This window comes from Notolepis coatsorum (genome assembly GCF_963971535.1).
Source record: "Notolepis coatsorum genome assembly, chromosome: 7".
Classification (NCBI taxonomy): Eukaryota; Metazoa; Chordata; class Actinopteri; order Aulopiformes; family Paralepididae; genus Notolepis; species Notolepis coatsorum.
The window spans coordinates 179,092,105-179,118,593 of NC_140171.1; the positions used below are offsets into that span (position 1 = coordinate 179,092,105).

The 26,489-nt window shown below is 61.4% G+C and overlaps 1 protein-coding gene across 1 annotated transcript in view; it reads right to left on the reverse strand.

Annotated features, from left to right (window-relative positions):
* Positions 1–23,290, reverse strand: part of abca7 (ATP-binding cassette, sub-family A (ABC1), member 7) — a gene marked incomplete at its 3' end in the record, with an annotated part of 264,520 nt that extends 241,230 nt beyond the window's left edge. The window contains 3 exon segments of the mRNA XM_084318477.1: positions 4,685–4,778; positions 10,015–10,123; positions 23,237–23,290. Of these exon segments, the coding sequence (XP_084174603.1) occupies positions 4,685–4,778; positions 10,015–10,080 (160 nt within the window). The 5' untranslated portion in view covers positions 10,081–10,123; positions 23,237–23,290.
* Between the last annotated feature and the right edge of the window lie 3,199 nt (positions 23,291–26,489).

The window sequence follows — 26,489 nt, forward strand, 5'->3', positions numbered from 1 at the left end:
ATGTTAGGCCAGGCTAAATTGGCCACGCTATGGGACTTTCATTGTGGCAATGCTAGGCTAAGTAACAAGCTCATGTTGAGTGGTCCCAAGACAACTATATTTCAATTACGATGATAATTGATAGACACTTTATTGAAGCTAAGCTAAGTCAACTGAGTTCCTTCATGTTATGACCATCAGACTGTTCAGTTAAGCTCGGTGAACCACATGTGGACAAGGACCCACACGACTGTGGGAGCTACAGGCCCCTGAGTCTCCTCGGTGCCGACCTCAAAATATTTGTCCTGGCCCGTCGTCTACAAAGATTATAAATATATGACAGAACTAGTGCACTGCGACCAAACCGGCTTTATTCGGGGACGCTTAGCTGCGGATAACCTTAGAAGATTGTTGCATATAATCGACACATATGATTAAATTACTCTACGCTACTCTGACTGGCCAGATCTGCTCCCCTCTCTTCTCAGCCTCGAGGTCTTCTAGACAGGGTTGTCCTTTGAGTTCCGGGCCTTTTGCGCTTTCCCTAGAACCATTAGCTAAATTTATAAGACAAACAGAAGAAATTGTCCCTATAACAATCAAAGATACCCCACACAAAATTGCTCTTTATGCAGACGACTTACTGATTTTTATGCAGGACCCCTCCCAATCGGCCACAAACTTACTTAGGATAATTGACGAATTTGGTGAACGATCAGGCTTCAAAATCAACTGGCCCACATCTGCTCGTCTACCCCTTAATGAGTTGGCCAGAGCTGTGGACCTCCCGGCGGACGCCCCGTCGCTGAACATTTTAAATACCTCAGTATCGAGATTTCCCCACCCTGAGTCAGACTTTTAGACACAGTTATACAGGCACGTACAACAACACACTTCAGGATCTCAACAGATGGTCGAGCCTCCCCAACTCGCTACATAATAAAAATGCTAAATACAGTCTACAATATCTAAATTAATTTGGAACAACAAGCGACCGCGAATCAAAAGAACCACCACTCAGCACAGGAAACAGGACAGTTCAGTTTGTCAGGTACATGCAACACAGATTACAGTGTTTACATCTGTCTGCTTGAGAAAATACCATGTTCTGCAATAAAAATTATTGAAGTGAGATGAACAGTTATTTTTAAATGTGTGATCTGAAGATAAACAAAGTGTTTTAAAAGTGTTATATTTATCTTCTCTTATAGTACCAGAGAGAAGCTGAGGAGAATCAACCAGCAACAAAAGCTAAATTTATTAAACATTTTTTTTTTTTTTTTTTTTTTTTAAGATTGAACCTTTTTCCCTGTGGTATCGAAAATGGTATCGAATATCGATACTTTTCAAGGTATCGTATCGAAGTTAGAAATTCCAGTATTGTGACAACACTACTCCCAACACCCCGATTACAAAATGTCATTTACGATTTGGTCCCATCATCTCCCATGTGATTCAGACATGGCGTAACGCACAGAGGTCTTGTACCATCAAGTGCCGTGGCACCGCGACTCCCCAATATTTCATAACCAACTATTACTTATTGGGCATGAATCCATTAACAACCCTCAGTGGGAGAGGAAGGGAGTCCACACTCTGGGGGATGTTTATGATAGAACCGGCCTTTGCAGGTTTCAAAACTTGAGAGAGTTGTATGACCTTCCCGGCTCCTTCTTCTTCTTTTATTTGCACCTGAGGGTGGCGCTCAGGGCGCAGGGGGTCCCGTGGGGTCAACCTGAGGGTGGCGCTCAGGGCGCATTGGGGTCCCGTGAGGTGAACCGTTACATCCACACCCTTTTTAAAACTCATCGGAGGCAGAACAACCTCAAGAAGCTTTGTTTCAGATTTCTATACACTTACTCAGGTCCACATACAAGAACCTCCCATTAGATATCATTTGGCAGGAAGACATTCCAGAACTGGACCCTGAGTTTGATTGGGATGATGTCTGGACTAATATCACACTGGCCTCCCATAACCCCAATCACCAACAAGTACACTTTAACCTGTTAAGCCCCAACCCTATTTTCTGAAAATCCGCCTAAAAATACATACCTAAGTAAATGGAAGATTGCTCTACTTCTACAAGGTCCATTTGCATGTTCTTGGTATCTAGGGACATCTATGGACCTCAGTGAATCTATTCCCACTTCCCAGTGTCAGAAATATTGTGTCTGTTACTAGGCTTGAGTAAATTGTGATGAAACAAAAGGAGAATATAAATTATGATTTTTCTTTGCATCTTTGACAGTGAATAACACCATGCTAAAAATTACCAAACATGAAAACTGAAAACTGCCACTGAGCTCGTTCAGCACCTTCTTGAGATCATATGTACAAAGAATCTAAGCAAATGAATAAAAGGAAGATGATTAAACAGAATGTTTTGTAGATACAGTACTGAATTCTGCCATCTGGACACATTTGAAATATTATTATAGAATATAGAATACCACCTTATTATAGCCAACTCGCACATCTATGGATCGGGCCAAATCTCCTCTTTCAAATGGCAGAGTTCAATTTGGATTTAGTATCTCCAGGCGTGCAGCAAGAACCGTGAATGAAATGTACAGTTCCATTCTAATAATGGATATGGCTCCGCCATTTTGGATCGGATTGCAACGCAGATTGTTGCTAAACGTTCACAGAAGGTAGACACACTAACTGCGCTCCAATCTATGCCAATAACGTTCAGTTTTGTGATAGATAATCCCGAGAAATAAAAGAAATTCATAAACAATCATTATATGCACATGTTTTGAGAACGTCCACCGGTGGCTCGATTTTGGAAAACCATAACCATTAAGCTTTCGGATATACAGTATGAGATGTCTTTTGTAATGTCTGTGGCAATATAATTTTATTTTTATATTCTGTTTTTATTATTTGTATTATTTCTAATCTATCTCTGTAGGGGATGGAATAATCCGGTACAACACATGCATCGAGGGCCATGGATGCATTCCAATGTGATCGGGTGAACCGCTAGGCTTGCCGCCCGGAGGAAATTAGATGTAACACCCAGTGTGAAAAAAGGTTTCAAAGGGTGAGCGATACTGCCACCTAGCAGGATGCGACCGGTATTGCATTCTAGCGATCTCAGAATGATTTCCTATGGTAACACCGAGGTCCATGACTAGGGCTGCAACGATTAGTCGACATAATCGACGATGTCGATTATAAAAAAATCGTAGACGAGAAATTGTTGCGTCGATTAGTCATTAAAAAAAATTATTATAATTTTTTATTTATTTTTTTGCACTACCTATCTTTGTGAAAGTGGCTTCTCAGCTCTGGTCCAGCCAGCTGAAGACTTCTTTTTTTTTAAACTTTGACCAGTCAGCTGGTTCTTTTCGCGTTTATCGCTTTTTCTGGTCAAGTATGACCGACAGAAACAGGTTGAATGGGGTATAGATCGGGGGAAAGACACTCTGAGAAAATACGGCGAGTCCGGGAGTCGAACTCGTGTACCCCAGATCCGTGACGCGCACGGTTGTCCCCGACGCCGAAATAGCGTTCGAGGTACGCGGTGAGCTACTGGAGCTCCCCCAGCTGAAGACTTCTTAGCTTAACATAACAGACCGACAGTAAGTTTGGGGGAACTAATGGGATAACTGGGGATGTTGTTTGGTCCTGACAAGAGTCTCAAAGCAACTCTGAGGTCATGCTCAATGTCCAATCTGTTCCTCTGCTCTGTCTTCAGCTGGACCAGAGCTGAGAAGCCACAAGATAGGTAGTGCAAAAAAAATTAAAAATAATAATATTTTTATTTTTTTTATATAATTGTTTTTTGATTAGTCGACTAATCGAAAAAATTATCGACAGATTAGTCGACTACCAAAATAGTCATTAGTTGCAGCCCTATCCGTGACATTGCATAGAATAAAAGAAATCGAATAAAAGAAAAAAACGATGAAAACCAGACTATACTCGGGGTATGGCACTCAACCGCTGGCGAGATAACCCGACTATCATCGGGTCTGGCGCTGGATGAGTTAACATAATCCAGACTGGTTTTTAACCAGGTACATTTAATAAGAATACATTTTATTTAATGGGATGGCCTGGGAGGGGGGGGGGGGGGGGGGTAGTTGCGGGGGGAGGAAGGGTGACACCATCTTCTACTGTCGGGCCACTGAACAGCCACACTGGAGCAGTCAGGGCTGAAGTGCCTTGCTCAAGGCCACCTCTGGAGTAGTTCTAGTAGTAGAGGCGAGAGCATAACACACCAGATTCCCACAGTCGGTCTGGGGGGATTCGAACCAGCAACCTTCAGGCCACAAAAAACCTGCCTCTACCCACGAGGCTAAACATTGAAACACACAGCAGACTGAGGGCAGGACCACTCTGTGCTCTAAGAGGCAGGTTAACCCTTTCACTGCCACACGACAGAAGGTTAGCCCTTTACTATCACACAACCGCCGGCGATGCTCCATCATTAGCATCATTAGCTCCGCATTTATGATGGAGCATCGCCGTCGGTTTGTGTGATAGTAAAGGGCTAACCTTCTGTATTGTCACAGTGAAAGGGTTAACCGGCTGTCGTGTGGCAGTGAAAGGGTTAAGAACATTAAGAAAGCGTGCGTTGCATCACTCATCAAGCTAATCAGCTTAGCCACCAGCTTTCTGATATAGAATGGCCATTTCAGAGGAGGGGGGGGGGGGGGGGGGTGCAACAAACCAGGAGAGAGATGATGCTCACATTGGCTCTGCTTGTAGGGCGGGTGAGAGTGGCGCACGGAGATGAGGATGACGAAGAGGAAGAGCGGCCAGAGGAGCTCTATGATCAGCTGGATCTGCAGGGGAGTAAACAACAACACGTCAGGGGAGTAAACAACACCACAGGGGAGTAAACAGTAAACAACAACGCATCATCATGTCGACACTGCAGCTGCTGCCGTCGAGGAGCCGAGCTCGTACCAGACCACCTGGCCCTCGTACCACCTGGTACCACCTGGTACCACCTGGCCCTCGTACCACCTGGTACCACCTGGCCCTCGTACCACCTGGTACCACCTGGTACCACCTGGCCCTCGTACCACCTGGTACCACCTGGCCCTCGTACCACCTGGTACCACCTGGTACCACCTGGCCCTCGTACCACCTGGTACCACCTGGCCCTCGTACCACCTGGTACCACCTGGTACCACCTGGCCCTCGTACCACCTGGTACCACCTGGCCCTCGTACCACCTGGTACCACCTGGTACCACCTGGCCCTCGTACCACCTGGTACCACCTGGCCCTCGTACCACCTGGTACCACCTGGCCCGCGTACCACCTGGCCCTCGTACCACCTGGTACCACCTGGTACCACCTGGCCCTCGTACCACCTGGTACCACCTGGTACCACCTGGCCCTCGTACCACCTGGTACCACCTGGCCCTCGTACCACCTGGTACCACCTGGTACCACCTGGCCCTCGTACCACCTGGTACCACCTGGCCCTCGTACCACCTGGCCCTCGTACCACCTGGTACCACCTGGCCCTCGTACCACCTGGTACCACCTGGCCCTCGTACCACCTGGCCCTCGTACCACCTGGCCCTCGTACCACCTGGCCCTCGTACCACCTGGCCCTCGTACCACCTGGTACCACCTGGCCCTCGCACCACCTGGTACCACCTGGCCCTCGTACCACCTGGCCCTCGTACCACCTGGTACCACCTGGTACCACCTGGCCCTCGTACCACCTGGCCCTCGTACCACCTGGCCCTCGTACCACCTGGTCCTCGTACCACCTGGCCCTCGTACCACCTGGCCCTCGTACCACCTGGTCCTCGTACCACCTGGCCCTCGTACCACCTGGCCCTCGTACCACCTGGCCCTCGTACCACCTGGCCCTCGTACCACCTGGCCCTCGTACCACCTGGCCCTCGTACCACCTGGTACCACCTGGCCCTCGTACCACCTGGCCCTCGTACCACCTGGCCCTCGTACCACCTGGTACCACCTGGCCCTGGTACCACCTGGCCCTCGTACCACCTGGTACCACCTGGCCCTGGTACCACCTGGCCCTCGTACCACCTGGTACCACCTGGCCCTCGTACCACCTGGCCCTCGTACCACCTGGCCCTCGTACCACCTGGCCCTCGTACCACCTGGCCCTCGTACCACCTGGCCCTCGTACCACCTGGCCCGCGTACCACCTGGTACCACCTGGCCCTCGTACCACCTGGCCCTCGTACCACCTGGCCCGCGTACCACCTGGTACCACCTGGCCCTCGTACCACCTGGCCCTCGTACCACCTGGCCCGCGTACCACCTGGCCCTCGTACCACCTGGTACCACCTGGCCCTGGTACCACCTGGCCCTCGTACCACCTGGTACCACCTGGCCCTGGTACCACCTGGCCCTCGTACCACCTGGTACCACCTGGCCCTCGTACCACCTGGCCCTCGTACCACCTGGCCCTCGTACCACCTGGCCCTCGTACCACCTGGCCCTCGTACCACCTGGCCCTCGTACCACCTGGCCCGCGTACCACCTGGTACCACCTGGCCCTCGTACCACCTGGCCCTCGTACCACCTGGCCCGCGTACCACCTGGTACCACCTGGCCCTCGTACCACCTGGCCCTCGTACCACCTGGCCCGCGTACCACCTGGTACCACCTGGCCCTCGTACCACCTGGCCCGCGTACCACCTGGCCCTCGTACCACCTGGCCCTCGTACCACCTGGCCCTCGTACCACCTGGCCCTCGTACCACCTGGCCCTCGTACCACCTGGCCCTCGTACCACCTGGCCCTCGTACCACCTGGCCCTCGTACCACCTGCCCTCGTACCACCTGGCCCTCGTACCACCTGGCCCTCGTACCACCTGGCCCTCGTACCACCTGGCCCTCGTACCACCTGGCCCTCGTACCACCTGGTACCACCTGGCCCTCGTACCACCTGGCCCTCGTACCACCTGGCCCTCGTACCACCTGGTACCACCTGGCCCTCGTACCACCTGGCCCTGGTACCACCTGGCCCTCGTACCACCTGGCCCTCGTACCACCTGGCCCTCGTACCACCTGGCCCTCGTACCACCTGGCCCTCGTACCACCTGGTACCACCTGGCCCTCGTACCACCTGGCCCTCGCACCACCTGGCCCTCGTACCACCTGGCCCTCGTACCACCTGGCCCTCGTACCACCTGGCCCTCGTACCACCTGGCCCTCGTACCACCTGGCCCTCGTACCACCTGGCCCTCGTACCACCTGGCCCTCGCACCAGACCACAGGTACAGGTAGTAAAAAAAAGCAGTGTAAACAATATAACAAATCAATATAATTAATGCTGGACATGTGCATATGGGCAACAGGTGCGAGATGAGAGTATGTATGGCCTCTCAGTTATACTTGCCCTACAATAGTTACAATATATAATAGGGATGCCCCGATCGATCGGCCACCGATAATCAGTATAAATATGCGATCGGTGATCGGTGATAATGCTTTATTTTCGCCGATCGTCAAAACCGATCGATGACACGGAAAACATGATCCAATTCTCTGCAGAGTTCTCACTCGCTCACAGCCACACTCTGCTGCTGCGCGTCTAGCCCCTCCTCCTCCTTCTCCCCCTCCCAGACCCGTCTAGCCCCTCCTCCTCCTTCTCCCCCTCCCAGACCCATCTAGCCCCTCCTCCTCCTTCTCCCCCTCCCAGACCCGTCTAGCCCCTCCTCCTCCTTCTCCCCCTCCCAGACCCATCTAGCCCCTCCTCCTCCTTCTCCCCCTCCCAGACCCATCTAGCCCCTCCTCCTCCTTCTCCCCCTCCCAGACCCGTCTAGCCCCTCCTCCTCCTTCTCCCCCTCCCAGACCCGTCTAGCCCCTCCTCCTCCTTCTCCCCCTCCCAGACCCGTCTAGCCCCTCCTCCTCCTTCTCCCCCTCCCAGACCCGTCTAGCCCCTCCTCCTCCTTCTCCCCCTCCCAGACCCATCTAGCCCCTCCTCCTCCTTCTCCCCCTCCCAGACCCGTCTAGCCCCTCCTCCTCCTTCTCCCCCTCCCAGACCCGTCTAGCCCCTCCTCCTCCTTCTCCCCCTCCCAGACCCGTCTAGCCCCTCCTCCTCCTTCTCCCCCTCCCAGACCCGTCTAGCCCCTCCTCCTCCTTCTCCCCCTCCCAGACCCGTCTAGCCCCTCCTCCTCCTTCTCCCCCTCCCAGACCCATCTAGCCCCTCCTCCTCCTTCTCCCCCTCCCAGACCCATCTAGCCCCTCCTCCTCCTTCTCCCCCTCCCAGACCCGTCTAGCCCCTCCTCCTCCTTCTCCCCCTCCCAGACCCGTCTAGCCCCTCCTCCTCCTTCTCCCCCTCCCAGACCCATCTAGCCCCTCCTCCTCCTTCTCCCCCTCCCAGACCCATCTAGCCCCTCCTCCTCCTTCTCCCCCTCCCAGACCCATCTAGCCCCTCCTCCTCCTTCTCCCCCTCCCAGACCCGTCTAGCCCCTCCTCCTCCTTCTCCCCCTCCCAGACCCGTCTAGCCCCTCCTCCTCCTTCTCCCCCTCCCAGACCCGTCTAGCCCCTCCTCCTCCTTCTCCCCCTCCCAGACCCATCTAGCCCCTCCTCCTCCTTCTCCCCCTCCCAGACCCATCTAGCCCCTCCTCCTCCTTCTCCCCCTCCCAGACCCATCTAGCCCCTCCTCCTCCTTCTCCCCCTCCCAGACCCATCTAGCCCCTCCTCCTCCTTCTCCCCCTCCCAGACCCATCTAGCCCCTCCTCCTCCTTCTCCCCCTCCCAGACCCATCTAGCCCCTCCTCCTCCTTCTCCCCCTCCCAGACCCATCTAGCCCCTCCTCCTCCTTCTCCCCCTCCCAGACCCATCTAGCCCCTCCTCCTCCTTCTCCCCCTCCCAGACCCATCTAGCCCCTCCTCCTCCTTCTCCCCCTCCCAGACCCATCTCATGTCAACAAACAAACTCGAGTGCATGAGCACCGCAGAGCTCCTCGTTCAACATAACTGAAGCATTAAACAAAATGGCCCAGTCATCTATTCACGTTTGTTTAATACACGAGGCGTTGTCTAATGTTATCTAGCTACTGATGGCTCCTACTATCAACGTGACAGTTTGGCATTCGTTTTCGCAAGCGCTGGCTAGCGTTGGCTAACTAGCTATCGCCCGTGAGCTAACGCTACCGAGCTAGCGTTACTGTTTAAACAAAACTACACAGTCAACAATTCACTTTAGTTTAATACATGATGAGGCGTTGTCTAACTGGCTAGCTACTGATAGCTCCTGATATCAACAAATGCGCATTTCAGTTTAAGAATGATAGGGATGCACCAGCATGAAACCTCCGTTAGCTAGGTAGCTCACGTTAGTGAGCTAAATAGTTCACTTTATTTTAATACATGATGCATTGTCTAACGTCATCTAGCCGGCTAGCAGTAGCTACAGATAGCTCCTGATATCAATGTCTTATAACATAATTGACATTATTCGTTTTTGCAGCTGAACATTGGCTAATTAGCTATCATGCTTCATAACATGTTTCAGACCCTGTTGAACGCTCTGACTCAATAGTACCCATCTGCAGAACGTCAGCCCCAGCACTCTCAGGCCCCACGCTGAATGTGATTTGACCAAAGCAGAGTATACACACAGACAGTGGAGCTGTTTGCAGATAGCGAGCATTTTGACTTGTTGCGTGGTGGCGATGTCTCGCAGACAATACAACTACAAGTATAATTATATAATATATAAATTTTATAAAAATTTTATAATAATTTTTTTTTATCAAAAACGATCGGTATCAGATCGGTATTGGCCGATATGGCTCAAGACTATCGGTGATCGTATCGGTGGCAAAAAACGTGATCGGGGCATCCCTAATATATAATCTAATAATCCAATCATCTAAATCTAATCTAATATATAATCTGAAAAAAACGACTGATTATTAATGCTTGTATTGAAGACTGGTGTAATTAGGTTCTCAGGTTAGATACAGAATAGAAGTACACACAGGTAAGAGGGGGAAGAAGACACTATCATTTCATATTTGTTTATGGAACATTAGGCCCTGGATCATGTCAGCGTGTGTTAGGGGGGGGGTCCTACCTTGTTGCGCCTGCGGTAGGTGAGGTTCTTCCAGAGCAGCAGCAGCAGCTGGGTGGGGGTCCCCATGGCTCGGAGCAGCAGCAGCTACCTCGTCATGATGCAACAGTAACTGAGAGGGGGGGTCACATGACATCATCATCCTGTCTCTATTTATTATAACACAACTCTGCTACATCTGCACTCTGGTTGGACGCCAAACTTCTTTTTGTTGTACTGTCCTTGTGCTGCATGATGATGACAATACATTTTAATCTAATCTATGAAACATCAGAGAGGGCTAACGATGCAGCATCATGTCTACAGTACGAGGAGCAAGTGACACGTCCTGTTTGGAGATAAGAGGAGGAGTGATGTGTTATGGTGCTTTATTAGGGTTAGGGTCTCAGGAGGGGGGGGGGGGGGGGGAGAGGGTCTGAGGAGGGGGGGGGGGACAGGAGAGAGTCTGAGGAGGGGGGGGGGGGACAGGAGAGAGTCTGAGGAGGGGAGGGGGGACAGGAGAGGGTCTGAGGAGGGGGGGGGGACAGGAGAGGGTCTGAGGAGGGGGGGGGGGGACAGGAGAGAGTCTGAGGAGGGGGGGGGGGGACAGGAGAGGGTCTGAGGAGGGGGGGGGGGGGGACAGGAGAGGGTCTGAGGAGGGGGGGGGGCTGGGGGACAGGAGAGGGTCTGAGGAGGGGGGGGGGGGGGGACAGGAGAGGGTCTGAGGAGGGGGGGGGGGGGGACAGGAGAGGGTCTGAGGAGGGGGGGGGGGGGGGGGACAGGAGAGGGTCTGATGAGGGGGGGGGGGACAGGAGAGAGTCTGAGGAGGGGGGGGGGGGGCTGGGGGACAGGAGAGGGTCTGAGGAGGGGGGGGGGGGGACAGGAGAGGGTCTGATGAGGGGGGGGGGGGGGGGGACAGGAGAGGGTCTGAGGAGGGGGGGGGGGGGCTGGGGGACAGGAGAGGGTCTGAGGAGGGGGGGGGGGACAGGAGAGGGTCTGATGAGGGGGGGGGGGGGGGGGACAGGAGAGAGTCTGAGGAGGGGGGGGGGGGGCTGGGGGACAGGAGAGGGTCTGATGAGGGGGGGGGGGGGACAGGAGAGAGTCTGATGAGGGGGGGGGGGGGGGACAGGAGAGAGTCTGAGGAGGGGGGGGGGGGCTGGGGGACAGGAGAGGGTCTGAGGAGGGGGGGGGGGGGGGGACAGGAGAGAGTCTGATGAGGGGGGGGGGGGGACAGGAGAGAGTCTGAGGAGGGGGGGGGGGGGCTGGGGGACAGGAGAGGGTCTGAGGAGGGGGGGGGGGGGACAGGAGAGGGTCTGATGAGGGGGGGGGGGGGGGGGGACAGGAGAGAGTCTGAGGAGGGGGGGGGGGGGGCTGGGGGACAGGAGAGGGTCTGATGAGGGGGGGGGGGGGGACAGGAGAGAGTCTGAGGAGGGGGGGGGGGGGGCTGGGGGACAGGAGAGGGTCTGAGGAGGGGGGGGGGGGGCTGGGGGACAGGAGAGGGTCTGAGGAGGGGGGGGGGGGGGGACAGGAGAGGGTCTGATGAGGGGGGGGGGGGACAGGAGAGAGTCTGAGGAGGGGGGGGGGGGGGCTGGGGGACAGGAGAGGGTCTGATGAGGGGGGGGGGGGACAGGAGAGAGTCTGAGGAGGGGGGGGGGGGGACAGGAGAGGGTCTGATGAGGGGGGGGGGGACAGGAGAGAGTCTGAGGAGGGGGGGGGGGGGCTGGGGGACAGGAGAGGGTCTGATGAGGGGGGGGGGGGACAGGAGAGAGTCTGAGGAGGGGGGGGGGGGGGGCTGGGGGACAGGAGAGGGTCTGAGGAGGGGGGGGGGGGGGGACAGGAGAGGGTCTGATGAGGGGGGGGGGGGGACAGGAGAGGGTCTGAGGAGGGGGGGGGGGACAGGAGAGGGTCTGAGGAGGGGGGGGGGGGACAGGAGAGGGTCTGAGGAGGGGGGGGGCTGGGGACAGGAGAGGGTCTGAGGAGGGGGGGGGGGGGGGGGACAGGAGAGGGTCTGAGGAGGGGGGGGGGGACAGGAGAGGGTCTGAGGAGGGGGGGGGGACAGGAGAGAGTCTGAGGAGGGGGGGGGGGGGGACAGGAGAGGGTCTGAGGGGGGAGGGGGGGGGGACAGGAGAGGGTCTGAGGAGGGGGGGGGGGGACAGGAGAGGGTCTGAGGAGGGGGGGGGGGGGGGGACAGGAGAGAGTCTGAGGAGGGGGGGGGGGGACAGGAGAGGGTCTGAGGAGGGGGGGGGGGACAGGAGAGGGTCTGAGGAGGGGGGGGGGGGACAGGAGAGGGTCTGAGGAGGGGGGGGGGGGGGGACAGGAGAGGGTCTGAGGAGGGGGGGGGGGGGGGACAGGAGAGGGTCTGAGGAGGGGGGGGGGGGGGACAGGAGAGGGTCTGAGGAGGGGAGGGGGGGGGGACAGGAGAGGGTCTGAGGAGGGGGGGGGGGGACAGGAGAGGGTCTGAGGAGGGGGGGGGGGGGGACAGGAGAGGGTCTGAGGAGGGGGGGGGGGGGGGACAGGAGAGAGTCTGAGGAGGGGGGGGGGGGGGACAGGAGAGGGTCTGAGGAGGGGAGGGGGGGGGGGGGGGGGGGAGAGGGTCTGAGGAGGGGGGGGGGCTGGGGGACAGGAGAGGGTCTGAGGAGGGGGGGGGGGGGGGGGACAGGAGAGGGTCTGAGGAGGGGGGGGGGGGGGGGGGGGACAGGAGAGGGTCTCAGGGGGGGGGAGAGGAGAGGGTCTCAGGGGGGGGGACAGGAGAGGGTCTCAGGGGGGGGGGGACAGGAGAGGGTCTCAGGGGGGGGGGGGGACAGGAGAGGGTCTCAGGGGGGGGGGGGGACAGGAGAGGGTCTGAGGAGGGGGGGGGGCTGGGGGACAGGAGAGGGTCTGAGGAGGGGAGGGGGGGGGCTGGGGGACAGGAGAGAGTCTGAGGAGGGGGGGGGGGGGGGGGGGGGACAGGAGAGGGTCTCAGGGGGGGGGGGGGGGGAGAGGGTCTCAGGGGGGGGGACAGGAGAGGGTCTCAGGGGGGGGGGGGACAGGAGAGGGTCTCAGGGGGGGGGGGGGGGGGAGAGGGTCTCAGGGGGGGGGGGGGACAGGAGAGGGTCTCAGGGGGGGGGGGGACAGGAGAGGGTCTCAGGGGGGGGGGGGACAGGAGAGGGTCTCAGGGGGGGGGGACAGGAGAGGGTCTCAGGGGGGGGGGGACAGGAGAGGGTCTCAGGGGGGGGGGGACAGGAGAGGGTCTCAGGGGGGGGGGGGGACAGGAGAGGGTCTCAGGGGGGGGGGGACAGGAGAGGGTCTCAGGGGGGGGGGGACAGGAGAGGGTCTCAGGGGGGGGGGGACAGGAGAGGGGTCTGAGGAGGGGGGGGGCTGGGGACAGGAGAGGGTCTGAGGAGGGGGGGGGGGGGGGGGGACAGGAGAGGGTCTGAGGAGGGGGGGGGGACAGGAGAGGGTCTGAGGAGGGGGGGGGGACAGGAGAGGGTCTGAGGAGGGGGGGGGGCTGGGGGACAGGAGAGGGTCTGAGGGGGGGAGGGGGGGGGGGGACAGGAGAGGGTCTGAGGAGGGGGGGGGGGGGACAGGAGAGGGTCTGAGGAGGGGGGGGGGGGGGCAGGAGAGAGTCTGAGGAGGGGGGGGGGGGACAGGAGAGGGTCTGAGGAGGGGGGGGGACAGGAGAGGGTCTGAGGAGGGGGGGGGGGGGGACAGGAGAGGGTCTGAGGAGGGGGGGGGGGGGACAGGAGAGGGTCTGAGGAGGGGGGGGGGGGACAGGAGAGGGTCTGAGGAGGGGGGGGGGGGGGGACAGGAGAGGGTCTGAGGAGGGGGGGGGGGGGGACAGGAGAGGGTCTGAGGAGGGGAGGGGGGGGGGGACAGGAGAGGGTCTGATGAGGGGGGGGGGGGACAGGAGAGAGTCTGAGGAGGGGGGGGGGGGGCTGGGGGACAGGAGAGGGTCTGAGGAGGGGGGGGGGGGGGGGACAGGAGAGGGTCTGATGAGGGGGGGGGGGGGGGACAGGAGAGGGTCTGAGGAGGGGGGGGGGGGACAGGAGAGGGTCTGAGGAGGGGGGGGGGGGACAGGAGAGGGTCTGAGGAGGGGAGGGGGGACAGGAGAGGGTCTCAGGGGGGGGGGGACAGGAGAGGGTCTGAGGAGGGGGGGGGGGGGGGGGGACAGGAGAGGGTCTGAGGAGGGGGGGGGGACAGGAGAGGGTCTGAGGAGGGGGGGGGCTGGGGGACAGGAGAGGGTCTGAGGGGGGGAGGGGGGGGGGGACAGGAGAGGGTCTGAGGAGGGGGGGGGGGGACAGGAGAGGGTCTGAGGAGGGGGGGGGGGGGGGGGGACAGGAGAGAGTCTGAGGAGGGGGGGGGGGACAGGAGAGGGTCTGAGGAGGGGGGGGGGACAGGAGAGGGTCTGAGGAGGGGGGGGGGGGGGACAGGAGAGGGTCTGAGGAGGGGGGGGGGGGACAGGAGAGGGTCTGAGGAGGGGGGGGGGGGGGACAGGAGAGGGTCTGAGGAGGGGGGGGGGGGGGACAGGAGAGGGTCTGAGGAGGGGGGGGGACAGGAGAGAGTCTGAGGAGGGGGGGGGGGGGGACAGGAGAGGGTCTGAGGGGGGGAGGGGGGGGGGACAGGAGAGGGTCTGAGGAGGGGGGGGGGGGGACAGGAGAGGGTCTGAGGAGGGGGGGGGGGGGGGACAGGAGAGAGTCTGAGGAGGGGGGGGGGGACAGGAGAGGGTCTGAGGAGGGGGGGGGGACAGGAGAGGGTCTGAGGAGGGGGGGGGGGGGGGGACAGGAGAGGGTCTGAGGAGGGGGGGGGGGGGACAGGAGAGGGTCTGAGGAGGGGGGGGGGGGGGGACAGGAGAGGGTCTGAGGAGGGGGGGGGGGGGGACAGGAGAGGGTCTGAGGAGGGGAGGGGGGGGGGGACAGGAGAGGGTCTGAGGAGGGGGGGGGGGGACAGGAGAGGGTCTGAGGAGGGGGGGGGGGGGGACAGGAGAGGGTCCGAGGAGGGGGGGGGGGGGGACAGGAGAGAGTCTGAGGAGGGGGGGGGGGGGACAGGAGAGGGTCTGAGGAGGGGAGGGGGGGGGGGGGGGGGGAGAGGGTCTGAGGAGGGGGGGGGGCTGGGGGACAGGAGAGGGTCTGAGGAGGGGGGGGGGGGGGGGGACAGGAGAGGGTCTGAGGAGGGGGGGGGGGGGGGGGGACAGGAGAGGGTCTCAGGGGGGGGGGAGAGGAGAGGGTCTCAGGGGGGGGGGACAGGAGAGGGTCTCAGGGGGGGGGGGACAGGAGAGGGTCTCAGGGGGGGGGGGGACAGGAGAGGGTCTCAGGGGGGGGGGGGGACAGGAGAGGGTCTGAGGAGGGGGGGGGGGCTGGGGGACAGGAGAGGGTCTGAGGAGGGGAGGGGGGGGGCTGGGGGACAGGAGAGAGTCTGAGGAGGGGGGGGGGGGGGGGGGGGACAGGAGAGGGTCTCAGGGGGGGGGGGGGGGGGAGAGGGTCTCAGGGGGGGGGACAGGAGAGGGTCTCAGGGGGGGGGGGGACAGGAGAGGGTCTCAGGGGGGGGGGGGACAGGAGAGGGTCTGAGGAGGGGGGGGGGGCTGGGGGACAGGAGAGGGTCTGAGGAGGGGAGGGGGGGGGCTGGGGGACAGGAGAGAGTCTGAGGAGGGGGGGGGGGGGGGGGGGGGGACAGGAGAGGGTCTCAGGGGGGGGGGGGGGGGAGAGGGTCTCAGGGGGGGGGACAGGAGAGGGTCTCAGGGGGGGGGGGGACAGGAGAGGGTCTCAGGGGGGGGGGGGGGGGGGAGAGGGTCTCAGGGGGGGGGGGGACAGGAGAGGGTCTCAGGGGGGGGGGGGACAGGAGAGGGTCTCAGGGGGGGGGGGGACAGGAGAGGGTCTCAGGGGGGGGGGGGACAGGAGAGGGTCTCAGGGGGGGGGGGACAGGAGAGGGTCTCAGGGGGGGGGGGACAGGAGAGGGTCTCAGGGGGGGGGGGACAGGAGAGGGTCTCAGGGGGGGGGGGGACAGGAGAGGGTCTCAGGGGGGGGGGGACAGGAGAGGGTCTCAGGGGGGGGGGGGACAGGAGAGGGTCTGAGGAGGGGGGGGGCTGGGGACAGGAGAGGGTCTGAGGAGGGGGGGGGGGGGGGGGGACAGGAGAGGGTCTGAGGAGGGGGGGGGGACAGGAGAGGGTCTGAGGAGGGGGGGGGACAGGAGAGGGTCTGAGGAGGGGGGGGGCTGGGGGACAGGAGAGGGTCTGAGGGGGGGAGGGGGGGGGGGACAGGAGAGGGTCTGAGGAGGGGGGGGGGGGGACAGGAGAGGGTCTGAGGAGGGGGGGGGGGGGGCAGGAGAGAGTCTGAGGAGGGGGGGGGGGGACAGGAGAGGGTCTGAGGAGGGGGGGGGGACAGGAGAGGGTCTGAGGAGGGGGGGGGGGGGGACAGGAGAGGGTCTGAGGAGGGGGGGGGGGGACAGGAGAGGGTCTGAGGAGGGGGGGGGGGGACAGGAGAGGGTCTGAGGAGGGGGGGGGGGGGGGGACAGGAGAGGGTCTGAGGAGGGGGGGGGGGGGGACAGGAGAGGGTCTGAGGAGGGGAGGGGGGGGGGGACAGGAGAGGGTCTGATGAGGGGGGGGGGGGACAGGAGAGAGTCTGAGGAGGGGGGGGGGGGGGCTGGGGGACAGGAGAGGGTCTGAGGAGGGGGGGGGGGGGGGGGACAGGAGAGGGTCTGATGAGGGGGGGGGGGGGGACAGGAGAGGGTCTGAGGAGGGGGGGGGGGGACAGGAGAGGGTCTGAGGAGGGGGGGGGGGGGACAGGAGAGGGTCTGAGGAGGGGAGGGGGGACAGGAGAGGGTCTCAGGGGGGGGGGGACAGGAGAGGGTCTGAGGAGGGGGGGGGGGGGGGGACAGGAGAGGGTCTGAGGAGGGGGGGGGACAGGAGAGGGTCTGAGGAGGGGGGGGGCTGGGGGACAGGAGAGGGTCTGAGGGGGGGAGGGGGGGGGGGGACAGGAGAGGGTCTGAGGAGGGGGGGGGGGGGACAGGAGAGGGTCTGAGGAGGGGGGGGGGGGGGGGACAGGAGAGAGTCTGAGGAGGGGGGGGGGGGGACAGGAGAGGGTCTGAGGAGGGGGGGGGACAGGAGAGGGTCTGAGGAGGGGGGGGGGGGGGACAGGAGAGGGTCTGAGGAGGGGGGGGGGGGACAGGAGAGGGTCTGAGGAGGGGGGGGGGGGGGACAGGAGAGGGTCTGAGGAGGGGGGGGGGGGGGACAGGAGAGGGTCTGAGGAGGGGGGGGGACAGGAGAGAGTCTGAGGAGGGGGGGGGGGGGGACAGGAGAGGGTCTGAGGGGGGGAGGGGGGGGGGACAGGAGAGGGTCTGAGGAGGGGGGGGGGGGGACAGGAGAGGGTCTGAGGAGGGGGGGGGGGGGGACAGGAGAGAGTCTGAGGAGGGGGGGGGGGGACAGGAGAGGGTCTGAGGAGGGGGGGGGGACAGGAGAGGGTCTGAGGAGGGGGGGGGGGGGGGGGACAGGAGAGGGTCTGAGGAGGGGGGGGGGGGGACAGGAGAGGGTCTGAGGAGGGGGGGGGGGGGGGACAGGAGAGGGTCTGAGGAGGGGGGGGGGGGGGGACAGGAGAGGGTCTGAGGAGGGGAGGGGGGGGGGGACAGGAGAGGGTCTGAGGAGGGGGGGGGGGGACAGGAGAGGGTCTGAGGAGGGGGGGGGGGGGGGACAGGAGAGGGTCCGAGGAGGGGGGGGGGGGGGGACAGGAGAGAGTCTGAGGAGGGGGGGGGGGGACAGGAGAGGGTCTGAGGAGGGGAGGGGGGGGGGGGGGGGGGAGAGGGTCTGAGGAGGGGGGGGGGCTGGGGGACAGGAGAGGGTCTGAGGAGGGGGGGGGGGGGGGGGGACAGGAGAGGGTCTGAGGAGGGGGGGGGGGGGGGGGGGGGACAGGAGAGGGTCTCAGGGGGGGGGAGAGGAGAGGGTCTCAGGGGGGGGGACAGGAGAGGGTCTCAGGGGGGGGGGGACAGGAGAGGGTCTCAGGGGGGGGGGGGGACAGGAGAGGGTCTCAGGGGGGGGGGGGACAGGAGAGGGTCTGAGGAGGGGGGGGGGCTGGGGGACAGGAGAGGGTCTGAGGAGGGGAGGGGGGGGGGGCTGGGGGACAGGAGAGAGTCTGAGGAGGGGGGGGGGGGGGGGGGGGGACAGGAGAGGGTCTCAGGGGGGGGGGGGGGGGGGAGAGGGTCTCAGGGGGGGGGACAGGAGAGGGTCTCAGGGGGGGGGGGACAGGAGAGGGTCTCAGGGGGGGGGGGGACAGGAGAGGGTCTCAGGGGGGGGGGGGACAGGAGAGGGTCTCAGGGGGGGGGGGGACAGGAGAGGGTCTCAGGGGGGGGGGGGGACAGGAGAGGGTCTCAGGGGGGGGGGGGACAGGAGAGGGTCTCAGGGGGGGGGGGACAGGAGAGGGTCTCAGGGGGGGGGGGGGGACAGGAGAGGGTCTGAGGAGGGGGGGGGCTGGGGACAGGAGAGGGTCTGAGGAGGGGGGGGGGGGGGGGGGGACAGGAGAGGGTCTGAGGAGGGGGGGGGGGACAGGAGAGGGTCTGAGGAGGGGGGGGGACAGGAGAGGGTCTGAGGAGGGGGGGGGGCTGGGGGACAGGAGAGGGTCTGAGGGGGGGAGGGGGGGGGGGGACAGGAGAGGGTCTGAGGAGGGGGGGGGGGGACAGGAGAGGGTCTGAGGAGGGGGGGGGGGGGACAGGAGAGAGTCTGAGGAGGGGGGGGGGGGACAGGAGAGGGTCTGAGGAGGGGGGGGGGACAGGAGAGGGTCTGAGGAGGGGGGGGGGGGGGGACAGGAGAGGGTCTGAGGAGGGGGGGGGGGGGACAGGAGAGGGTCTGAGGAGGGGGGGGGGGGGGACAGGAGAGGGTCTGAGGAGGGGGGGGGGGGGGGGACAGGAGAGGGTCTGAGGAGGGGGGGGGGGGGGACAGGAGAGGGTCTGAGGAGGGGAGGGGGGGGGGGGACAGGAGAGGGTCTGATGAGGGGGGGGGGGACAGGAGAGAGTCTGAGGAGGGGGGGGGGGGGCTGGGGGACAGGAGAGGGTCTGAGGAGGGGGGGGGGGGGGGGGACAGGAGAGGGTCTGATGAGGGGGGGGGGGGGGACAGGAGAGGGTCTGAGGAGGGGGGGGGGGACAGGAGAGGGTCTGAGGAGGGGGGGGGGGGGACAGGAGAGGGTCTGAGGAGGGGAGGGGGGACAGGAGAGGGTCTCAGGGGGGGGGGGGACAGGAGAGGGTCTGAGGAGGGGGGGGGGGGGGGGGGACAGGAGAGGGTCTGAGGAGGGGGGGGGACAGGAGAGGGTCTGAGGAGGGGGGGGGCTGGGGGACAGGAGAGGGTCTGAGGGGGGGAGGGGGGGGGGGACAGGAGAGGGTCTGAGGAGGGGGGGGGGGGGACAGGAGAGGGTCTGAGGAGGGGGGGGGGGGGGGGGACAGGAGAGAGTCTGAGGAGGGGGGGGGGGACAGGAGAGGGTCTGAGGAGGGGGGGGGACAGGAGAGGGTCTGAGGAGGGGGGGGGGGGGGACAGGAGAGGGTCTGAGGAGGGGGGGGGGGGACAGGAGAGGGTCTGAGGAGGGGGGGGGGGGACAGGAGAGGGTCTGAGGAGGGGGGGGGGGGGGGGACAGGAGAGGGTCTGAGGAGGGGGGGGGGGGGGACAGGAGAGGGTCTGAGGAGGGGAGGGGGGGGGGGACAGGAGAGGGTCTGAGGAGGGGGGGGGGGGACAGGAGAGAGTCTGAGGAGGGGGGGGGGGACAGGAGAGGGTCTGAGGAGGGGAGGGGGGGGGGGACAGGAGAGGGTCTGAGGAGGGGGGGGGGGGGGACAGGAGAGAGTCTGAGGAGGGGGGGGGGGGGGACAGGAGAGGGTCTGAGGAGGGGAGGGGGCTGGGGGACAGGAGAGGGTCTGAGGAGGGGGGGGGGGGGGGGGACAGGAGAGGGTCTGAGGAGGGGGGGGGGGGGGGGGGGGACAGGAGAGGGTCTCAGGGGGGGGGGGAGAGGAGAGGGTCTCAGGGGGGGGGACAGGAGAGGGTCTCAGGGGGGGGGGGACAGGAGAGGGTCTCAGGGGGGGGGGGACAGGAGAGGGTCTCAGGGGGGGGGGGGACAGGAGAGGGTCTGAGGAGGGGGGGGGACAGGAGAGGGTCTGAGGAGGGGGGGGGGCTGGGGGACAGGAGAGGGTCTGAGGAGGGGGAGGGGGGGGGGACAGGAGAGAGTCTGAGGAGGGGGGGGGGGGGACAGGAGAGGGTCTCAGGGGGGGGGGGACAGGAGAGGGTCTGAGGAGGGGGGGGGGCTGGGGGACAGGAGAGGGTCTGAGGAGGGGAGGGGGGGGGGACAGGAGAGAGTCTGAGGAGGGGGGGGGGGGGGGACAGGAGAGGGTCTCAGGGGGGGGGGGGGGGAGAGGGTCTCAGGGGGGGGGACAGGAGAGGGTCTCAGGGGGGGGGGGACAGGAGAGGGTCTCAGGGGGGGGGGGGACAGGAGAGGGTCTCAGGGGGGGGGGGGGACAGGAGAGGGTCTCAGGGGGGGGGGGACAGGAGAGGGTCTCAGGGGGGGGGGGACAGGAGAGGGTCTCAGGGGGGGGGGGACAGGAGAGGGTCTCAGGGGGGGGGGGGACAGGAGAGGGTCTCAGGGGGGGGGGGACAGGAGAGGGTCTCAGGGGGGGGGACAGGAGAGGGTCTCAGGGGGGGGGGACAGGAGAGGGTCTCAGGGGGGGGGGGACAGGAGAGGGTCTCAGGGGGGGGGGGACAGGAGAGGGTCTCAGGGGGGGGGGACAGGAGAGGGTCTCAGGGGGGGGGACAGGAGAGGGTCTCAGGGGGGGGGACAGGAGAGGGTCTGAGGAGGGGGGGGCTGGGGACAGGAGAGGGTCTGAGGAGGGGGGGGGGGGGACAGGAGAGGGTCTGAGGAGGGGGGGGGACAGGAGAGGGTCTGAGGAGGGGGGGGGACAGGAGAGGGTCTGAGGAGGGGGGGCTGGGGGACAGGAGAGGGTCTGAGGGGGGAGGGGGGGGGGGACAGGAGAGGGTCTGAGGAGGGGGGGGGGGACAGGAGAGGGTCTGAGGAGGGGGGGGGGGGGGACAGGAGAGGGTCTGAGGAGGGGGGGGGGGACAGGAGAGGGTCTGAGGAGGGGGGGGGACAGGGAGGGTCTGAGGAGGGGGGGGGACAGGAGAGGGTCTGAGGAGGGGGGGGGGGACAGGAGAGGGTCTGAGGAGGGGGGGGGGGACAGGAGAGGGTCTGAGGAGGGGGGGGGGGACAGGAGAGGGTCTGAGGAGGGGAGGGGGGGGGGGACAGGAGAGGGTCTGAGGAGGGGGGGGGGGACAGGAGAGGGTCTGAGGAGGGGGGGGGGGGGGGGACAGGAGAGGGTCTGAGGAGGGGAGGGGGGGGGGGACAGGAGAGGTCTGAGGAGGGGGGGGGCTGGGGGACAGGAGAGGGGGGTCTGAGGAGGGGGGGGGGGGGGGGACAGGAGAGGGTCTCAGGGGGAGGTCCCCTCCAGGGGGGGGAGAGAGAGGGTCTCAGGGGGGGGACAGGAGAGGGTCTCAGGGGGGGGGGGGACAGGAGAGGGTCTCAGGGGGGGGGGGGCTGGGGGACAGGAGAGGGTCTGAGGAGGGGGGGGGCTGGGGGACAGGAGAGGGTCTGAGGAGGGGGGGGCTGGGGGACAGGAGAGGGTCTGAGGAGGGGAGGGGGGGGGACAGGAGAGAGTCTGAGGAGGGGGGGGGGGAGGGCTAGGGGGGGGGACAGGAGAGGGTCTCAGGGGGGGGGGGGGAGAGGGTCTCAGGGGGGGGGACAGGAGAGGGTCTCAGGGGGGGGGGGACAGGAGAGGGTCTCAGGGGGGGGGACAGGAGAGGTCTCAGGGGGGGGGGGGGACAGGAGAGGGTCTCAGGGGGGGGGGGACAGGAGAGGGTCTCAGGGGGGGGGGGAGAGGGTCTCAGGGGGGGGGGGACAGGAGAGGGTCTCAGGGGGGGGGGGACAGGAGAGGGTCTCAGGGGGGGGGGGACAGGAGAGGGTCTCAGGGGGGGGGGGACAGGAGAGGGTCTCAGGGGGGGGGGGACAGGAGAGGGTCTCAGGGGGGGGGGGACAGGAGAGGGTCTCAGGGGGGGGGGGGACAGGAGAGGGTCTCAGGGGGGGGGGGACAGGAGAGGGTCTCAGGGGGGGGGGGGACAGGAGAGGGTCTCAGGGGGGGGGGGGACAGGAGAGGGTCTCAGGGGGGGGGGACAGGAGAGGGTCTCAGGGGGGGGGGGACAGGAGAGGGTCTCAGGACAGGAAAGTGAAGCCCCTCGGTGAGACCTGGGAGATGGACTCCTTCTCGACAGGAAGCCTGACAGGAAGTTGACTGACAGGAAGCCTGACAGGAAGCAGACTGACAGGAAGCCCCGCCCCTCCGTGCACTCACTTGATCCTTGCAACGCTAATTGGTTTACCTGCTTGACTTTGAAACGTCGCCGTTGACTTCTGCCCTGGAAGTGCCTTTGTGTGGCGATGCTACATTATGACATCATTCTGCCCATATCCTGTCACTTATGCACACCTTGTAGATAAACACACTATGATGAATAAGGATGTATATTGGGGAACACAGCAATAGATACAGAGCGCTGCATGTGTAATCCTCATCTTCTCCCATGTAGACTATATACTGTACGACTCCCCCACTGTAAACCTCCATGAGCAGCGTCAACGACACTGACACAACATGCTAACAACACGTAACATGCTAACAACAACATGCTCTTGGCCACATCTTCTGTTTTTAACCATTTCTGTTCTATTTTGACGTGCCTCTGGTTTGTGAATGTCCAGGGGTGTGCAGGAGGTCCTACAATATGAGAGGTACTCAGGTACAGTAGTAGCAACTGTCCAGGACTGTCATGTTTGGATGACAGACATGGATGACACACAATTTATTATATGATAACATAGTTACACGCTGTAAACAACTGTAAACACATTTCCAGGCCAGCATGACGTCAGCCTGCTGGTACTGTACTTACTGTAACCAGGGATGATGCAGCAATGAAACAATACATCATTTACTCACACTCGCACAGTAAAATATTGTGTGGTGATGAACCCGTCATATCCACTAGCCATGATGGACAGTACCGTGCGTGGATATAGCGCGCACGATATGCTCAGTCATATCATATGTGGCATGAATGAAATATTAGTTGTGCAGCCTGTGACGCGGTCTGAGGGGTCGCTGCGGGACTGCGCACGCACGTTCATAATAATAACAACACGGAGCAAGTTCACGTCGCGGCTAGTAGAGATTGTACATTTAATATTCATATTAAAATATTGCGTACCTTTAGTATGTGTAATAATAATAATCCTTTTAGTTTAGTTTAGGGGAGTCTCTCTCTTCGGTCTGACAGTGACAGTGACGTCCTCCACTCTCCGGGTCGCGAGGGTTTGTAATTGGATATCTATCTACAGAAGCCCCGCCCACTAAACGCCATTGATTGGCCGGAGAAGGATTAGGGGGCGGGGCTACAGACGCCGCTGCGGTATCCGATTGGTTGCTGTGGGGCCAAGCGTGTCTGTGTTTTGGGATAGAACCCCGACTGACAGAGCAGCAGGTGTCTGACAGACAGTGTAGCGACAAGGTTACTGTAGGCTGCTATGTAAGATAGGGCATTGATTGAGTGATTGATTGATTGATTGATTGATTGATTGATTTGAAAATTGTATTAACAGATTGGGATAGAGACCCGACTGACAGGGCAGGTGTCTGAGAGGGTAACAAGGTCACTGTAGGCTGCTATGTAAGATCACAAGTATCCATTGTTACCAGAGACAGTCTCTGCTGCTAGATATCATAGTGTTGCTCAGATTCAGATCATTTTATTGTCACAGTTTAAAAAACAAAAGGACATACATTCAGAAAAACTCATGTTTTGTAAACATAATACACAACGTAATGCAGCGAGTGGTGCGGGTTGGTGGACCGGGAGGGGGCACAGGCTGACCCACTGAGGGGGCACGGGCTGACCCACTGAGGGGGCACAGGCTGACCCACTGAGGGGGCAAGGGCTGACCCACTGAGGGGGCACAGGCTGACCCACTGAGGGGGCAAGGGCTGACCCACTGAGGGGGCACAGGCTGACCCACTGAGGGGGCACAGGCTGACCCACTGAGGGGGCACAGGCTGACCCACTGAGGGGGCACAGGCTGACCCACTGAGGGGGCAAGGGCTGACCCACTGAGGGGGCACAGGCTGACCCACTGAGGGGGCAAAGGCTGTGCACTCGCCATACCTTGGCAAAAAAAAAAAATGTATGTTGATTTAGAATTCGAATGTCAACATTATGAACGAAGCTTCGAACTATTCGGTACAGCCCTAGCATGTTTTGATATTGTCAATTATCTCACTTTTACTAGGTGACTTTTACTGTGACTAACTGAAATATGCCCCAAAAAAAGGAAAATGGACATAGGGAAGTTTTTTAATCAGAGGGCAGCAGAGACAAGTGATACAGGGACACAGGTGAGGTCTGGCTTAGTGATTATAACAGTGCAGTTCAGCATTCAGTAACCCATACTTTTTGTGAACGTGTTTTTGATACTACATTCATGTTGAACACACACCTCAAAACCGTACCTAAGGAAAATTGGCTCAATTGCAAGAAAAGTAATAGACAGTTATATTACATTCTGCATAATTTGTATGCAAAATATTGTGGTTCCCTGTTGACACATTTCTATACTCAAAATGCTTGTGTAGTCCTGTGTCATACCTAAATGTCATATAAGTGAATTGTATAGAAACAACTCACCAAAAGTGACTAATGCCCTCCTCGCCATACCTTGCCTTTTACTGAAACAACGCCACTGGATAGTAGTGATGCTATGGTTGATCGATGGGTGGAGAATAAAACAGGCAAAATAGTTGGTATGTATGAACATATACGTATAATAAAACACAAATATGTACATGCAATGGCAATTGGGGTACACTACATACAGTAAGAAAATGTTTGAGCTAAGAACAGCAACAACAAGAGAGAAAGCACAGGGAGACGAGCGCTGGTGTGAAACTAGGATAAAGGCTAAATGTCAAGGAGCTCAGAATATCAGTCATATTCCGTTTGCACATGAGTATGTATTCCGTTCAGATCAGAGAGGATCACACCACCTTGATCATCACCACGAGACATCCACCACCTTGATCATCACCATGAGACATCCACCACCTTGGTCATCACCCTGAGACATCCACCACCTTGATCATCACCATGAGACATCCACCACCTTGATCATCACCCTGAGACATCCACCACCTTGATCATCACCCTGAGACATCCACCACCTTGATCATCACCACGAGACATCCACCACCTTGATCATCACCCTGAGACATCCACCACCTTGATCATCACCCTGAGACATCCACCACCTTGATCATCACCACGAGACATCCACCACCTTGATCATCACCCTGAGACATCCACCACCTTGATCATCACCACGAGACATCCACCACCTTGATCATCACCACGAGACATCCACCACCTTGATCATCACCACGAGACATCCACCACCTTGATCATCACCCTGAGACATCCACCACCTTGATCATCACCATGAGACATCCACCACCTTGATCATCACCCTGAGACATCCACCACCTTGGTCATCACCACAAGACATCCACCACCTTGGTCATCACCCTGAGACATCCACCACCTTGGTCATCACCACAAGACATCCACCACATTGGTCATCACCACGAGACATCCACCACCTTGATCATCACCATGAGACATCCACCACCTTGATCATCACCACGAGACATCCACCACCTTGGTCATCACCCTGAGACATCCACCACCTTGGTCATCACCCTGAGACATCCACCACCTTGGTCATCACCATGAGACATCCACCACCTTGATCATCACCCTGAGACATCCACCACCTTGATCATCACCACGAGACATCCACCACCTTGAGACATCCACCACCTTGGTCATCACCACGAGACATCCACCACCTTGATCATCACCACGAGACATCCACCACCTTGGTCATCACCACGAGACATCCACCACCTTGGTCATCACCATGAGACATCCACCACCTTGGTCATCACCATGAGTGGGGGGCTATGTGAGACTGTTGTTCATTGACTACAGCTCAGCGTTCAACACCATAGTCCCCACCAGACTGGTGGACAAGCTGCTCGAGCTAGGTCTGAGCTCCGCCCTGAGCGCCTGGGTACTGGACTTTCTGAGCGAAAGACCCCAGGCGGTCAGGGTGGGGGGTCAGACCTCCAACACCATCACCCTGAGCATCGGGTCCCCCCAGGGCTGTGTTCTGAGCCCCCTGCTGTACTCACTCTACACACACGACTGTGTGGCCAAGTTCAGCTCCAACTCCATAGTGAAGTTCGCAGATGACACGGTGGTGGTGGGGCTGATCTCGGACAACGACGAGAAGGTCTACCGGGAGGAGGTTGAGGTACTGGAACGCTGGTGCCAGGACAACAGCCTGCTCCTGAACATTGGTAAAACCAAGGAGCTGATCGTGGATTATAGGAGAGGACAGCAGGAGACGCAC